Consider the following 18269-nt stretch of genomic DNA (forward strand, 5'->3'; position numbering starts at 1 on the left):
ACTGTTATTTGGTGCTTTCTAATTTCAAATTCATTAATGTGACAGGTTTTGGACTGCTTGAACCTGTTGGACATCTTGACTTCTATCCAAATGGTGGAGAATTAATGCCAGGATGTGACAAAAATATTGTTTCAACAATAATTGATATCAGTGGTATCTGGGAAGGTACAAGTACTTCTTCCCCAATGCATGCCTCACACCCGTGTTTTTACTGATTCTTGCAGTTATCTTTTAGAAATTAATGTTAATGTATATCCTTGGAATAAATTGTACCATTTTTTTCTTTTGGTTCTTTTAAAGGTACTCGTGACTTTGCAGCATGTAACCACTTACGGTCATATAAATATTATACAGAGAGCATTACAACCAAAAATGGATTCACAGGAATCCCATGTAACAGCTACAATGACTTTACAGCAGTAAGTTATTATTTATGTTTCTGTAAGTTTGTTAATCTGTAAAGAGTTTTATGGTTGTACGACTAGGCTGAGAAGGGATCCAAGGTCATGTCAGAGAATGCTAACTCAGCGATCTGGCTTCAGCAGATGCAATCATTACACTTGTTATAATTGTTCCACTTCTTCAAATCAGTTCTAACAATATTCTCTTAAATCTACTTACTATTCTGAATTCAGTTTTTTTAACTACATAAGGGAAGATCTGTCTGAATGATTGTCTCAATGCACGAGACAAAACAAAGCAATACCAATACCTCACCACCACTAGGCTGCGTGGTAGCGAGCGGTTTGTGTAACCCTATTACAGTGCCAGCAAACTGGGTTCAAAAAGGAATTTGTACATTCTACCGATGAACACATGGGATTCCTCTCACAGTCCAAAGATACACCAGATTAATTGGTCACTGGGTGACATGGGCTCGTTGGGCTTTCCAAACTGTATCTCTTCATAGACAAATACATTGGCACAGTGGTTAGTGTTTCTGGCACAAAGTTCCAGCAACTTGTACTCACCATCTGGAGAATGTATGTTTTCTAGGTAACAGTCCATCATCGTGTTCCAATTTCCTCCCACGGCCCACAGACATGTTCGTGTGCAAATGAATTGACATTGCCTCCAGAATAGGTTGGTGACAGGAGAACTAGGGAGAGTTAGGCACATGTGAGGGAATAGATTACAGGAAAATAAGTGGAGGTGTGTGATTAATGGGATTATTCTGAAAGATGATATTGATAGAGAGATGGCCTGATTTATTTCATATAACTAACCATATGGTCTTATCACAGTGAACATTTAGTATCATAACACCCTTTCAGCCCAAGTGACCAACAGCAAATTTCTACCCATAGTCTTTATATTGAAATATTAACAGACTTTAAGCACTGTTCAGTCATTCATTGTTTCTGAAGAAATCTGAGGAGAGTAACAAAAGCAGAGCTTTATAGCAATGACTAACTTTTAAAAGATGAACAATGCCCTGATTTCAATTATTCATTACATTGAATTAAATAATGCAAAAAATAGGAAATATGAATTAAGTAACTTTGAATTAAGAAAGCTCTCCACAATTGGTAATGTCTACTAATATCTTTGGCACACTCTCGCATAAGCTTTCTCTTTGGTCAAGAAACCATTTTAGATTCCAGATTGATTCATTGCTCCTGGAGCCATCTGCTCCATTCTTGTAAGCATACAGTACTTCAGTGGAAAGTATTTATGATTTTGCCAGACAAAGCAAACAGTAATTGCTCCTCATTTCTAAAACCCTTCCTCTCCCCCATGAATCACATTTTATTGATGATTTACTAAGATTGCTGTGCAATCAGAGTGAGCAGGTTGGGAATTAAACCTGGGGACTTGCCAAGTATTTGTTGTAACTGCTAGGGTGAACAGGTGGAGAACAGGTGGAGAAGGAGTGTTGGTCTTGCTGTAGGGAGGTAAGGGTGCTGTAGGCAACCTTCTGCCGGAATGTTTCTTCATGGGGAACAGTTCAGGAAATTGAGCTAAAAAGCAAGAAGTGAAAAATGACTCTTGGGATATTTCCCAATCTTTGTCACCTAATAGTAATAGCAATAACTTTATTTATGGAGCACTTTTCATACAGATGAAGTAGTTCAAAGTGATTTGCAATAGGATAGAAATACAAACACAAAAACAAAATAAAAACAAACATGAAAATAAAAGACAAAAAGACATTAGTTAAAAGCAAGCTTAAATAAATAGGTTTTGAGCTGGTGTTTGAGCTGGGTCAACTGAGAAGCAAATGGTTTTAGGTATTGAATTTCACAGTTTAGGAGCATTGTTCAAAACAGCTGACCTGTCAATTATCTTTTGAGGGAGATTGTTTAAATTTTAAGAAACTGGTGGAAGAAGACCTGAGAGCTCGAGTAGGATTATAAAACAAAAACAATTCTGTGATGTACTCTTGTCCTAGATCATTAAAAGTTTTAAAAACAAGTAAGAGAAGTTTAAAACCAATTCTAAAGATACAGGAAGCCAATGCAGAGTAGCTATTATGGGAGTAATATGTTTCTCATCCTAGTTTAGGTTACAAGTCTAGCAGCGTTCTGAATGAATTGAAGTTTATGAATAGATTGCTTTGGAAGGCTAGTGAAAAGGTCATTGTAGTAATCCAGTCTATTCGATATGAAGGCATAAGTAGTTTTTCAGCATCATTACATGACAGAAAGAAAAATACCTTTGCAATATTTATTAAGAGTGAAAATGCTGCTCTGGTCACTTTCTTTATGGGGGATTTAAAATTCAAATCTGAATCAAGTATAACACCCAAACTAGGTACTTTTGATTTTGCAAGGGGAACCACATTCCCAAGTTTATTAATAAGTTTATCTCGTTTGGCTTTGGGACAAACCAGAATTTCAGTTCAGTTCCCTTACAGTCCTTATGGAATCTCCACCTACTGAGAACAGTTTACCAAAGGGTTCAAGATGCTTCCTAGAAATACTAACTATTCTCAGAATAGAAACATTAAAGGTCTCCCCTAGTGCCTTCAGAGATTGAAGAGCAGAGATTTTATACTTGGCTTTCCAATGAGGATTTTGACTTCTCCAGTGTGGTGACAGAGTACTTCTCTGAGTGTTTGCACCTTACCTGGAGCAGGTTGATGTCTGTTGCAGTCACAGACAGAGCTAACTGTGCCATGAAGATGTGAACTTCCACTGGATTTGGAAGAGAGTCTATAACTTTCCACAAGGTTATCCTTTTACATTAAATGCCCACCTATCTTCAGTTATAATGTTGGGTGCTCTTCCATTTCTATATCCTTTCTTTGATCTCACTCTGTCACATACTTACAAAGGACCCTTAAATTTACTTTAGTATGTTACTACCTAAAGGTTAGTTATCAGGTGCATTGACTAAATATTAGCTTAGAAATTGGTTGACATGATTAAATACGTGTATTAAGATATAGAATATGGATTTACTTGCAGACTTTGTTTTGGAAGTGAATGGAAGACTAGATGTTATTTTCTTGTCTACCTTATGGAGGTCAATTCACTACTCTGTAGTCCTAGTGATGAGAAGGGCATCACTCCATACAACTGTTATCTCCCTCCACAAACCACCTAAAACAGGCTGTTTTAGCTTTGTGTGCACCAAACAACCTGTCTGCTTCTTTAAGGTTGTCATGGCTACTGGGGAGGGGTAGCAAATAGTGGGGACAAGCTCCCACTACCTATAACATGCTCCCAGTGGCATGCATCTCAAATAGCCTCTGACAACCAAATCCAGAAACTGACCTTTATGTGTGACTTAGATACCAAGCCCATCTGAACCATTTCTACTGGAAGGGGCAAGGGCGGGTTACTAGTCTCTTAAAACCAGTCGCTTCGTGCAGATGGGGCTTATCAGCCATGGTTGGTAGCCTTCTAGGAGAAGGAAAATTCTTATCTCAAATCTCTACTACCTTGCAGCTACACCCATTCATGGGGAGAGCTTTGGGAGTAAACTCTGAGGAAGAATTTGGAGTTGGTGGCCCTAAGTGGTCTTGTGTTGAGTTCAACACTGCCAGGAAATTCCCACCACGTCACTGGTGCCAAACTGTATTGATCCCTCTGTTCCATTGTATTCCTCATGTGCATGGAGAGGGAAATCCTGCTGCACGGTTAACAGCTTGTTCTCCGTATCATACTGACCGGGCTTATGTAGCACGTAGACAGTGAGGAAGCAACATCCATGGTTATTGGACCCCGTCCAATAGAGAGTCTTAAAATATTCCCTCTGTATTCAAGTCTTAAATTAATAGGTCACTCTTTGAAATTATAACCTCTACTCCATACCTCCTTGTAAAACCATGTCTTTTTACTGTTTGCATAGAACAGGTCCTTCACTTGCCCGAGGTTCATTTGTGAACCTTTGACATATATCTGATATCAAACCTAACCAGGCAGAAGGTTCATGACTTAATACCACTAATCTCAACAGACACATAGTCAGTCAGTTTTTACTTTTCCTAAGTTACCATGGTAATTTTCCAACTTATGTTACACAAAACCTAACAATTCAAAACTCGTCTGAACCAGTAAATCATGTTTACATCAACATTGGACAACATGCTTTAAGACCACGAGATGACAAAACCCAGGAGCAGAATTAGGTCACTTTGTCCATCAAGTCTGTTCTGCCATTTCATCATGGCTGATCCACTTCCCTCTCCTCCTTCTCCCTATAACCTTTCATGCCCTCACTAATCAGCATTACTGTAGTTATATTAATTTTCTGCATTTAAAAGCAAGCAAAGTCCTGATGAAGGGTCTCTGCCTGAGACGTTGATTGTTCCTGTAGCCTGTACATCCTCCCGGCTACATCCTCCCTGTAGCCTGACCTGCTGAGACCCTCCAGCATTCTGAACGTGCCTGCTCTGAATTTCCAGCAACTGTGGCATCTCTTGTGCTAATGAGATAATCCCTTTCTTCCATAGTCACTTCCCTCACCTCTCAGATTCCTCCTGCTCCAGCCATTTGCCTTTTCCACTTATCACTTGCCACTTCCTACACCTGGCTTCACCTGTCATCTTTTAGCTTGTCCTCCTCCCCCTCTCCCCATCTTCTTTTTCTGGCTTCCTCTCCCTTCTTTTCCAGTCCTGATGAAGACTCACAATCTGAAATGTCAACTAATTATTTGTTTCCATTGATGCTGCCTAGCGAACTGAGTTCCTCCAGCATCTTGTGTGTGATATTTAATAACTATCAATTCCAAAGGCAACTCTCTATCCATAGAAAATAGGTAGATAGATGGCAGTTTGCTTATGATAGTGAGAGTAACTAACCATCTTTTTAAATGTATGACTATATCAAGCTAATGGTAAAAATTATATGCTAAATATGCAAGGTAGCATTGAAGTCACTGGTGTAAAATTTCAGATGGAAATATTTGATAAAATTGTTTATTTTTGTCACACGTTTCAAGGTTCAATGAAAAGCGCTGTTTTGTGTGCTATTTCCTTACGGCAATGGATTGAGACAGTACAAAAAAAGTGCAGAATAAATTGTTACAGTTACAGAGAAAGGGCAGTACAGGCAGACAACAATGTGCAAATTCATTGTGAGGTCAAGACTCTGTATCATTGTAATCTTATAACAGGGGGATAGAAGTTGTCCTTGAGCCTAGTGGTACGTGTTGTCAGGCTTTTCAACCTTCTGCTGATGGGAGAGAGGAGAAGAGGGAACGTGCAGGGTGGCTGTGGTTTGTAATTACGCTGCCTGCTTTACTGAAGCAGCTAGAAGTGCAGGCAGAGTTCATGGAGAGAAGGCTGTTGTCTGTGACGTGCTGAGCTGTGTCCACAGCTCTCTGTGGTTTCGTGCAGTCACAGGCAGACCAACTGCCACACAAAGAAGAATAGGATGTTTTCAAAGGTGTATTGATAAAACTTGGTGGGAGTCAAACAGGACATACCAAAGTTCTTCAACCTACTGAGGTGGTAGAGGCGCTGGTAAGCTCTCTTGACTATGGTAACTATGTAATTAGACTAGAGCAGGCTAGGTGAGGTCTTCTCCCAGGAACTTGAAGCCTCTTGGCAGGCCTGCACAGGTAAGCACCTCCCAGGCTCCACCCTGCTAACAAGTCACATGCCACTCATTTTCAAATCATTACCTGCAGGCTATTTAATCCTAGTTCTTATCCAGAGTCCTTGTTCACTCATCGAGCTAGCCAGCCTTCAGTTACCTTGTTACCTTGCTGTGTTAAATATATCAATTCTCTCTTATTTTGTGGCCCCTCATGGTTCTTTATTTCAAAGCTCAAAGCCCATTTATTATCAACATATGTATACATTGCGTTGGCGCATGGCCAAGTGGATAAGGCATTGGTCATTGGTCAAGTCTCAGCTGAGGCAGCGTGTTGTGTCCTTGAGCAAGGCACTTAACATTGCTCTGCGACGACACCAGTGCCAAGCTGTATTGGCCCTTGCCCTTCCTTTGGACAACATCGGTAGCATGCAGAGGGGAGACTTGCAGCACGGGCAACTGCCGGTCTTCCATACAACCCTGCCCAGACCTGTGACCTGGAAACCTTCCAAGGCGCAAATCCATGGTCTCTCGAATGCCTGTGTGTATACATTTACACAGTATAAATCATCTCAACTGCTGTCAAGCCTCCTCTGTATTTCCTGACAATTTCAACCATGTCAATGTCAGCACAGTTGATGCAAACAGAACTAAGTTCATTGCTCCCCTTACTAAGTTCTTTTGTTTTGCTGACATTGAGAGAAAGGTTGGTGTCATTACACCATGATATTAGGCTCTCTAGCTTCTTTCTTTAACTCCTGCTCATCGTTATTTGAGATTCAACCCACTACGATGGTGTCATCAAACTTATAGATGGAGTTAGAGCAGCATTGTGCCTTGGAGTCATGAGTAGAGGAGGGGTATGAGAATGTGGCCCTGTGGGGTTCCACCGTCAGTCATAGCAGAGACATTCCTGCCTATTCTCACTGACTGCAGTCTATTGGGTCAAGGCTCCACGGATCCAGTTGTAACGTGAAGTTTTGAGCCCCAGGTCTAGGAGCTTGGATATAGAGTCATTTTGGTTGGAATTATAGCATGGAGTTATCATACTGAGCACAGTTATGTTATTATACTTCAAGTATGGTACATCCAACAGAGGGTAAATTTATAGCCCAATTTTGTTTAATGTTGTACAATTGCTTTCCCATTCTTATTTAGCAAGTTAATACAATAAGTGGCAAATGGGGACAGTAAAGTCATAATATTAGAACTGGTTCTGACATTTCATTGATGTGATCATGTCGTTCTTAATATTTCTAAATCTGCTTTTTCTACCATTGAACTCCCAGTTTTTGATGTGTCCTGCAATCCCCTATGGTTTCAAGCTCCCACTCTCACTTTGAACGACACGTCAGGGCTCTCTGATCAGCACGCCAGTCAAGGTTAAATGGTTTGCTGGTTTTAGATTGTTTTATTAATATTAGATTAAGCTCCCTTGTGGTTTTGTGGACTGATTGCAAATGTAAAATAAAGGAAGGTAGTTGCCAATGAAGAATACTTCTTGATGTGTTTTTTTCCCTAAGGGGAATTGCAATAAGTGCCTACCAGAAGGCTGTCCATTAATGGGGCACTACGCTGATACCTTTCCTCTCGGAAATGCTACTTCAGAGCCCAAATTTTATCTGGACACTGGCGACGCTCCATCCTTTGCACGTATGTATAAAATCATGTTTTTCAGATTGCTTCAAATATATTTGTTCACTGGAAGGTGACCGCAATAAAACCTTTGAATTGGATCTTGCACAATAGGCTGGAGATACAGAGTTTCAGTTAAAATTACCTGTACTCGGAGCATCAGAGGATTCTTCAATCTGGCTTTATATGGTCCCAATGGAAATACGCAACAACATCGAATTGCAAAGTAAGTTAAAATGTGAAGGCAGGGGATGATTGTTTGAATGTAAATATTGCATTAGAGTGGCTGTATACATATCCAATTAAACTGATATTTACATTCAGTACTGTGAAAAAGTCTTAGGCACATGTAAAAAATTTCTGTAAAGCAAAGATGATTTCAAAAATAATGAAATGAAACATTGCTAAATATCAGAAAATTTAGAATAAAGAGCAGTAAATAGTAAAAAAACAAACTAAATCAAATCAATATTTGGTGTGACCACCCTGTCCCTTTGAAACTGCTCTTAGGTACACCGTCATGCAGTTTTATAAGAAAATCAGCTGGTAAGTTGTTTCAAGCATCTAGAAGAGCTTGTCATAGTTGTTCTGTAGAATTTGGCTATTTCACTGGCTACCATCTCTCCAGGTAATCCCAGGTAGCCTTGACTTTGAGATCAGGGCTCTGTGGAGGTCATACCATCTTAAACCATATAAAAATTTAATGTGCCTAATTCTTTTATACAGTATGGTAGACATAATTTCGAAGTTAATTTCTGCAATGTGTGCTATGTTGGAAAGAGCATGATTATTCTGCATCTGTAGATGATAATTTCTCTTGCAATTATGTTACTTGCAAGGGTATTTAAGGAGCAATATGGAGTCACTGCAATAAAGGGTAACATCTGGATCAGACAGAAATCTTTGCACTGAAGACATTAGTGACCCTTGTACTGAAGGTCAATAGTGATCCTTGCACTGAAGGACAATAGTGATCCTTGCATTCAAGGGAAATAGTGATCCTTGCACTCAAGGGCATTAGTGATCCAGTTCTTCTTTCAGAACAACCCAGAACTTTTCATTTAATTTGCTGTTTAGTTTTTGTTGTAGTTTATCCATTCTCCTGATATCTAGCATTCTTGTGGGTAATATTCAGAAATTGTAAGGGTGAAAGGGGCCTGATGGGCTATATACAGAACTCTGAGCATTAGCCAGGAAGGGGGACACAAATTACAATGGGAGACAGAAAAGGCATGTTAAAAGGAAAATGTGATTTCAATATGAAAGAAGATTGGTGCCTGATCTCAAGAGAGGAAATTTGTAGAATGGCTATGACATGGCTTTCTAGAGCAGCTTGTGGTTGAGCCCATTTGCGTGGAGATACGTGTATACAAAGGCAGTGTGAGATGCTCCTTACCTCCACTAGCCTACAGGTCACACTTATGCACCTACTTAGCCCCCCACCCCCTATTGGGATCACGTGAAGCCATGGCAACAGGTGGTGGATGGGCATATGAGCAGCTGGTGCATATCACAAGTCTTGGTTATGCAACCACTGACACCAGACAGAAGATCTCTGAACAATATTGATAATGGCTGGGGTCACCATCCATCTTGTAAAGACACTGTCCAGAAGAATCAATGGCAAACCACTACAACAATGACAATCATGACCGCCCACATTCTACAACATGGCACATAATGTTGATAGTGATGTGATTGAGCCCACTAGGGGAACGGCAGTTCAGGATTGGGTGTTATGTAATGAACCAGGTTTAATTAGGAAGCTTAAAGTAAAGGAACCCTTAGGAGACAGTGATCATAGTGTAATAGAATTCACCCTGCAGTTTGAAAAGTAGAAGCTAAAATCAGATTTATCATATATTACTAAGGAGTAAACTAAATTTTAACTGGCTGCATCACTGCATGTATAGGGGGAGGGCCACTGTACAGTATCGAAGTAAGCTGCAAGGAATTGTAAAATTAGTCAGTTCCATCATGAGTACTAGTCTCCATCCGTAATGTCTAGGACATCTTCAAGAAGCAGCATCTCAGAGAAGCGGCATCTGATATTAAGGATCTGTACTACCCATGGCATGCCACCTTCTCATTACTACCATCCAGAAGGAGGTACAGAAGCCAAAAGACACACACTCAGTGATTCAGGAACAACATTTTCCCTTCTGCCATTTGATTTCTGAATGGAAAATGCTGTGATAATCATGTGTGATTTCAATATGCAAGTAGATTGGGAAAATTAGGTTGGTGCTGGTTCCCAAGAGAGGAAATTTGTGGAATGGCTATGACAAGGCTTTCAAAAGCAGCCTATGGTTGAGCCTCAGTTTATTCTCAGTTGTCCCTTCATTAGGTACTGGAATTTCAGGGAAGGATAAGTATCAGAGCACATTTCCTTGGTTCAGTTAGGATACTGATCAATGTATTTTGCTTTTCAGAGCTCTGTTGGAGAACGGAAAAACATTCACAGTTGACATTGATACAGAGAAGGATGTGGGAGATATTACTAAAGTCAAATTTCTTTGGAATAATAAGTTACCAAATCTTTTTGGGCCAAAAATTGGAGCAGAAACTATAACTTTATTGAGAATATATGATCAGAAAGAGTAAGTAAACATTAATTAAATTACTGAATATGCATTATTTATCAATATTGGTTTAGACATTTTGAATGTATTTTGCACAATGTTTTGTATCTGGAGCACGCTGGATATAGCAATGCTGTAAAAAAAATGGTTTTTTGCTAGCAAGTTTGGACACTTTCCCAATTCACCATTATGGGAATAATCATTATACTGGAAGAATGGAAATCCCTAAACACTCTGCTAATATGATTAAACTTGCCAGTGAGCTGCTTTGCTGAATGCTAACTTGTACAAAGGATGATACATTGCCCAGTCCCTCTGGTTGGAAGACAAATGTCCATTTATACTTTTCCTGAAAATAAGCTGAAGACATTACAGTACGTATATTGAAGGTAACAGGCTTTTGAACACTTAGCTGATCTTAACAAACTGCTGGCAAAGCCAATAGCTCGAATGAAGTACTAATGTTTAAAGTGTCAGACTTAAGTTGAAATACTGGAAATTAAAGTTGAGAATGGAACTTCAGAGATAATTCACTGAGATATAGGAAGCAACTTAACTCATGCTTCCTTTGAATCTTTCCACTAGATGATTTAATTGATTTTGAGCAGTTCCTTGTGTCCTCTATCCAGAATGCCATTGGCCATCGATCAGCCTCCGTGTGCAGAACTACAGTATTGTCTTTTGTCATGAACTTATGTAGCTTCAAGGCTTGAAATCACTTTCTCATCAACATCAGGGAAACCTCCAAGTACACAACTCAACATTGCTGTCAAGACTGGGCCTTCCCCACCCAGCCATTCTCTGCCTTTATTCATTTAGAGATACAATGTGGAACAGGCCCTTCTGGCCCTACTGCCCAGCGACCCACCTGTTTAACCCTTGCCCAGTCACAGAACAATTTACAAAGACCAATTAACCTAAAAACCGGTACATCTTTGGAATGTGGAAGGAAGTCCATGGAGTTGTGGGGAGAAAGTACAAACTCCTTGCAGAGAGCACCATTTTGAGCTCTGTAATAGCACCTCGCTAACCGTTATGTTATCATGGTTTCCTACTGGATATGAGACAGCCCATAAAGTAACAACTTGACTGCTGGCTGTTGAACCCTCAGCCTTCATCTCTTGTTTCAGCTAGGCAGTTAAGCAAAGACAGGCAAAATGCAGGAAGATCCTGCTGACAGGCTTTGATGCGTGTCTCATTTCACCAGAAACCCACTATTGGTTACAGTCAACTCCTAAAACTACATAAGCAACCTGATCAGAACATAAAATCCAATAATATGTTTTAGAAAATATGCTTTAGATATTCCATACAGGGAATCATTACAAACACAAAAAGATTCTACATAGATTTATGATCACTTTTCATTAACTTAAAATTGTCAACTTCAATAGTCATCCAAGTATGTGGCTTCCAAATAAATTGCTCTTTTCTCACTAAAGTAATATAACTAGTTTAGACTCTTCATAAAATGGAATGTGTTTATTAACTGTTTGACTCACTATTATGAATAATACCACAAGAATACAACTAAAAGTCTAACCATAAAAACAAGAGATATTGCAGATGGTGGAAATCCAGAGCAACACACACAAGATGCTGGAGGAACTCAGCAGGTTAGGCAGCATAAATAGTCAATGTTTTAGGCTGACACCCTTCAGAACTGGACTAAAAAATGAATACAGTACCATTTTGCAGTACATCTTCAATGAAGGTGATGAAATCTAGAAATGTAAATGTTTTGTGGATGTAAGTTTCTCTTATTTATTCAAGATATATTTTATTTGTTTTTATTTTTCAGGTTTAAATTTTGCGGATCTGGAGCTGAAGGTGAAGATATTCTGCAAACTGTTTTGCCTTGCTCAAATGCTTAAAATGTATCTGTTCTCATAATATGACCATTTGGAAATAAAGGTGTTCATACAGATTGAATTGTGCTTCTCTGAGTATATTTAGCCTGCTCATCTCTACAGCTGCATTCACTTGTTCTGGATATAGAGGACCCATCTCACAGGCTGAGTGTGCTTTAGTCTTCATCTGACCGCACTGGGATAGGTTAACCAGAGTGAGGTGACCCTGCCGCTGAACTTTCTGTGAAAGTGCTGTCAGCTGCAAAGCCAATGCCTTGACTTCTCCAGCAGTGAAACCTGGAACTTATTTTACTTTGTTCATGTATAGTTTTACATAAAGTCTATTGTCCTTTATTTTCTTGTAAATACCTGCAAGAAAATGAATCTCGTGATAGTAAATGGTAACCTGCTTTGACAATGAATTCAATGTTGACTTTGACTTTGAGACTTGAATATCTGACATTTCTTTCAGAATCGAAGGATATGGCTTAAAATATTTATTAAATTCCTTACAGTTAAAATGTATAAATGACTATATTTATATTTATAAATTTACTACTGTCTAAGTTTCTCCAAAGCGAGATTTATTCCACAAGTTTCTTTGTTTTAGTGTCTAGTGGTGACAGATTAGGGTTCCAAATTTGAAAAGGTGTTAAAGGGTGCTCATTATGTAAAACATGTGCTTAATGGCAACATGCCTGCCGGGGAAATTGTACTCGACATAACCTCAGCAAGAGGAGATTAAATGCTGCTCCTGTATTCTGAGCTCAGATCTCAGCAGAATGGTTTTATTCAGAGGTTACATTACAAGGGGTGATTGATAAGTTTGTGGCCTAAGGTAGAAGAAGATGAGTCATTAACTTCAAACTTACTGCATAATCACTCAAAGAGTTGAACTGCATGTGCATGTAACGAGAGCTGTGTAACTCACCTCCTTCTACCCTAGGCCACGAACTTATCAATCACCGACCTGTGGACACTTTCTGGAGGTCCAAGATCCATATGCTCCGTGACCACAAACTTATCAATCACCCCTCGAATATGTGCATAGCTTGAGGTGTGAATGGCTTATTCACCTTTCTAAACTAGAAATATATGACAATATATTTCTATATATATACTTATATTTATATGACCAGGGGAAGAAACAAATGTTATGGTGGCCTGCTGAGCTATTGCTGCACCCAGGGGACAGTGATTACAACAGCAACGTTCTGCTACCAATGTGTGCCCCACCATAGCTGGTTGAAAAAGTTTAGAAGTATGTGTATATTATGGTATTATGTACATTATTCCAAGATGCACACATATAGTGGAATAATTGTGAAATCATCAGTTACTATGGAACTAAATAATTACTCAGATTTCCCAGAGATTTTCAAATGAAAATTTCATAAAACAGCAGATTTCAATATTCTTATGATTATGCTGGGCAACTGAGGCTAATCAGCTGTGGTTGTCAGCTCACCTAGGAGAAGGAAAACTCCGTTCTCAAATCTCCGCTGCCTTGCGATATAACCATTCATGGCTTTGGGAGTAAACCCCAAGGAAAAACCTGGAGCTGGAGTCCTTCAGGCAGTCCAATGTTGAGTTCAATGCTGAGTGGCAACTCCTGCGACACTGCTGGTGCCAAACTGTATCGGTTACTGCTGTTCCTTTGGATTCATCACATGCGTGGAGAGGGGGAGCCTGCTACATGGGCAACAGCTTGCTCTCCATATCCCATTGCCTAGTTTGTGTATTGACTTCAACAGCTAGTATGCAACATCTAGAAACATAGAAACATAGAAAATAGGTGCAGGAGTAGGCCATTCGGCCCTTCGAGCCTGCACCGTCAATCAGTATGATCATGGCTGATCATCCAACTCAGAACCCTGTACCTGCTTTCTCTCCATACCCCCTGATCCCTTTAGCCACAAGAGCCATATCTAACTTCCTCTTAAATATAGCCAATGAACTGGCCTCAACTGTTTCCTGTGGCAGAGAATTCCACAGATTCACCACTCTCTGTGTGAAGAAGTTTTTCCTCATCTCGGTCCTAAAAGGCTTCTCCTTTATCCTTAACCTGTGACCCCTCGTCCTGGACTTCCCCAACATCGGAAACAATCTTTCTGCATCTAGCCTGTCCAATCCCTTTAGAATTTTATACGTTTCAATAAGATCCCCCCTCAGTCTTCTAAATTCCAGAGAGTATAAGCCTAGTCGATCCAGTCTTGCTTCATATGAAAGTCCTGCCATCCCAGGAATCAATCTGGTGAACCTTCTCTGTACTCCCTCTATGGCAAGAATGTCTTTCCTCAGATTAGGGGACCAAAACTGCATACAATATTCTAGGTGCGGTCTCGCCAAGGCCTTGTACAACTGCAGTAGAACCTCCCTGCTCCTGTACTCAAATCCTTTTGCTATGAATGCCAACACACCATTTGCCTTTTTCACCACCTGCTGTACCTGCATGCCCACCGTCAATGACTGATGTACCATGACACCCAGGTCTCGTTGCATCTCCCCTTTTCCTAATCAGCCACCATTCAGATAATAATCTGTTTTCCTGTTCTTGCCACCAAAGTGGATAACCTCACATTTATCCACATTAAATTGCATCTGCCATGAAGTTGCCCACTCACCTAACCTATCCAAGTCACCCTGCATCCTCTTAGCATCCTCCTCACAGCTAACACCGCTGCCCAGCTTCGTGTCATCCGCAAACTTGGAGATGCTGCATTTAATTCCCTCATCTAAATCATTAATATATATTGTAAACAACTGGGGTCCTAGCACTGAGCCTTGCGGTAACCCACTAGTCACTGCCTGCCATTCTGAAAAGGTCCCGTTTACTTCCACTCTTTGCTTCCTGTCTGCCAACCAATTCTCTATCCACATCAATACCATACCCCCAATACCGTGTGCTTTAAGTTTGCACACTAATCTCCTGTGTGGGACCTTGTCAAAAGCCTTTTGAAAATCTAAATATAACTCATCCACTGACTCTCCCCATCCACTCTACTAGTTACATCTTCAAAAAATTCTATAAGATTCGTCAGACATGATTTTTCTTTCACAAATCTATGCTGACTTTGTCCGATGATTTCACCTCTTTCCAAATGTGCTGTTATCACATCTTTGATAACCAACTCTAGCATTTTCCCCACCACCGATGTCAGACTAACCGGTCTATAAATCCCCAGTTTCTCTCTCCCTCCTTTTTTAAAAAGTAGGGTTACATTAGCCACCCTCCAATCCTCAGGAACTAATCCAGAATCTAAGGAGTTTTGAAAAATTATCACTAATGCATCCACTATTTCTTGGGCTACTTCCTTAAGCACTCTGGGATGCAGACCATCTGACCCTGGGGATTTATCTGCCTTTAATCCCTTCAATTTACCTAACACCAATTCCCTACTAACATGTATTTCCCTCAGTTCCTCCATCTCACTAGACCCTCGGTCCCTTACTATTTCCAGAAGATTATTTATGTCCTCCTTAGTGAAGACAGAACCAAAGTAGTTATTCAATTGGTCTGCCATGTCTTTGTTCCCTATGATCAATTCACCTGTTTCTGACTGTAAAGGACCTACATTTGTCTTGACCAATCTTTTTCTTTTCACGTATCTATAAAAGCTTTTACAGTCAGTTTTTATGTTCCCTGCCAGCATTCTCTCATAATCTTCTTTCCCTTTCCTAATTAAGCCCTTTGTCCTCCTCTGCTGGTCTCTGAATTTCTCCCAGTCCTCAGGTGTGCCGCTTTTTTTTGCTAACTTATATGTTTCTTCTTAGAACTTGATACTATCCCTAATTTCCCTTGTCAGCCACGGGTGCACTACCTTCCCTGGTTCATTCTTTTGCCAAACTGGGATGAACAATTGTTGTAGTTCATCCATGCGATCTTTAAATGCTTGCCATTGCATATCCACCATCAACCGTTTAAGTATCATTTGCCAGTCTATCTTAGCTAATTCACATCTCATACCTTCAAAGTTACCCTTCTTTAAGTTCAGAACCTTTGTTTCTGAATTAACTATGTCACTCTCCATCTTAATGAAGAATTCCACCATATTATGGTCACTCTTACCCAGGGGGCCTCGCACGACAAGATTGCTAACTAACCCTTCCTCATTGCTCAATACCCAATCTAGAATGGCCTGCTTTCTAGTTGGTTCCTCGACATGTTGGTTCAGAAATCCATCCCGCATACATTCCAAGAAATCCTCTTCCTCAGCACCCTTACCAATTTGGTTTACCCAATCTATATGTAGATTGAAGTCACCCATTATAATTACTGTTCCTTTTTTGCACGCATTTCTAATTTCCTGTTTAATGCCATCCCCAACCTCACTACTACTGTTAGGTGGCCTGTACACAACTCCCACCAGCGTTTTCTGCCCCTTAGTGTTATGCAGCTCTACCCATATCGATTCCACATCCTCCAGGCTAATGTCCTTCCTTTATATTGCGTTAATCTCCTCCCTAACCACCAATGCTACCCCACCTCCTTTTCTTTCCTGTCTATCCCTCCTGAATATTGAATATCCCTGGATGTTGAGCTCCCATCCTTGGTCACCTTGGAGCCATGTCTCTTTGATCCCAACTATATCATATTCATTAATAACTATCTGCACATTCAATTCATCCACCTTGCCACCTTGTCTATATTCGACCCTGACCAATGCAAGCCAACAATAGTTATGCTCATAAATTTGTAATTGAATTTGAGGCCTTCTCTTCTTCACCATTTCTTTATTCTTTTTCAGCAGGGGCTCCTGTTGTAAACTATATATACCTGTCTGGACACGCCCCTCTGCTGAATGTTCTCTGGACATGCCCCCTGCTGACTGCTCCTGTGGCTCCTCCCACAGATCCCTGTATAAAGGCAATTGGATGCACTGCTCCTCCCTCAGTCTCCAAGATGTTGTGGTCTCTTTTGCTGCTAATAAAAGCCTATCACTCACCTCCCGTCTCCGAGAGTTATTGATGGTGCATCAGCTCCCAACTCTTTTTATGCTATGGCTATGAAACAGGGGGTGTGTGGACCCCAGACTGAGACTCTGTTTTATAGACACCTTTAAATGTAACTTAAAGCATAAACTTTCTGGCGATAATGGCTGCACAGCATCACCTGCTTCCGTGACCAGCTTAAAATATCATAACTGCATGGAATAACTTTCATTTATAGACACAAAGAAACAAAGGCTGTAAAAACACAACAGTTCATCAATAAATTCAGCTGGGAAAATGTATGAATGATACAACTGTTACAGGTCTGTCAGGCGTGGAAACGATATACAATGGATGGAGCCTTCTGAAGCATTAAGAAAACACAAGAACATGCAGGCGTTTTGCTGTGAGATTGATACAGTTGTATTTATATCACTGGGAAGAGAGGGCTGTCGGCTGGATTACAGCATACCGTCTCCTTTATCCCTTGTGTCTGATGCATCATAGAATTCTCACACAGTTCTGCAAGAAATAATACTAGCAATAACAATAACAATCCCTCACAACGTCTGGGAACCTGAGAACGTGAAAACCAAATTCAATTCAGAAAACTGCAGAAAGAATTAACATTGTGGTTTATTTTAATTAAATCATAATTACATCTACTTCAAAAAGTAAGATACTTCTGACTGTAATCTATATGGGATTAAAGTGGTAGAAGTGGTAGAGACAGGTTCAATTTTGTCACTTAAAAAAAAATTGGATAGGTAAATGGACAGGAAAGGAATAGAGGGTTATGGGCTGAGTGCGGGTAGGTGGGACTAGGTGAGAGTGAGCGTTCGGCACGGACTAGAAGGGCCAAGATGGCCTGTTTTCGTGCTGTAATTATTATATGGTTATATGGTTAAATCTGTAACCTTATTTAGGATTAAATTTCAATCACCAGGTGACAGGCATCTAAAATATTCAGGCTTCCATCAAAGGATGTAACTTAAAAGGCTAGTATAATTTAGAACTCCTCTCAAAGTCCAACGCCATATCTCTGTTGTGAGGGTGGAAACAGGTAAGGCTGGCCAACAAAGCTAGTGAATCTATGTCAGCCAATCTGCTGTACAGTGGAATACAATGGATTACCAAAACATTGATGAACTCCAACAATACCATTGACTGAATAATGGAGATGGAAAGTCAACAATGGCCTATGTTCCACTGGGAGATAAGGGGTCAAGAAGAAAGAAGATAATTTGAAACTGAAGTCAAAAGAATAAGAACATAAATAGAACAGG

The 18269-nt window shown here is 40.1% G+C and overlaps 1 protein-coding gene across 1 annotated transcript in view; it reads left to right on the forward strand.

Moving 5' to 3' along the window:
- LOC132379719 (pancreatic lipase-related protein 2-like) overlaps positions 1–12075 on the forward strand; it is a 28850-nt gene extending 16775 nt beyond the window's left edge. The window contains exons 7-12 of the mRNA XM_059948008.1: positions 46–165; positions 301–419; positions 7508–7637; positions 7734–7845; positions 10052–10219; positions 12003–12075. Coding sequence (XP_059803991.1) covers positions 46–165; positions 301–419; positions 7508–7637; positions 7734–7845; positions 10052–10219; positions 12003–12075 — 722 coding nt within the window. The remainder of the gene's footprint in view (positions 1–45; positions 166–300; positions 420–7507; positions 7638–7733; positions 7846–10051; positions 10220–12002) is intronic.
- Positions 12076–18269: the final 6194 nt, after the last annotated feature.

This window comes from Hypanus sabinus, chromosome 22, assembly GCF_030144855.1.
Source record: "Hypanus sabinus isolate sHypSab1 chromosome 22, sHypSab1.hap1, whole genome shotgun sequence".
Classification (NCBI taxonomy): Eukaryota; Metazoa; Chordata; class Chondrichthyes; order Myliobatiformes; family Dasyatidae; genus Hypanus; species Hypanus sabinus.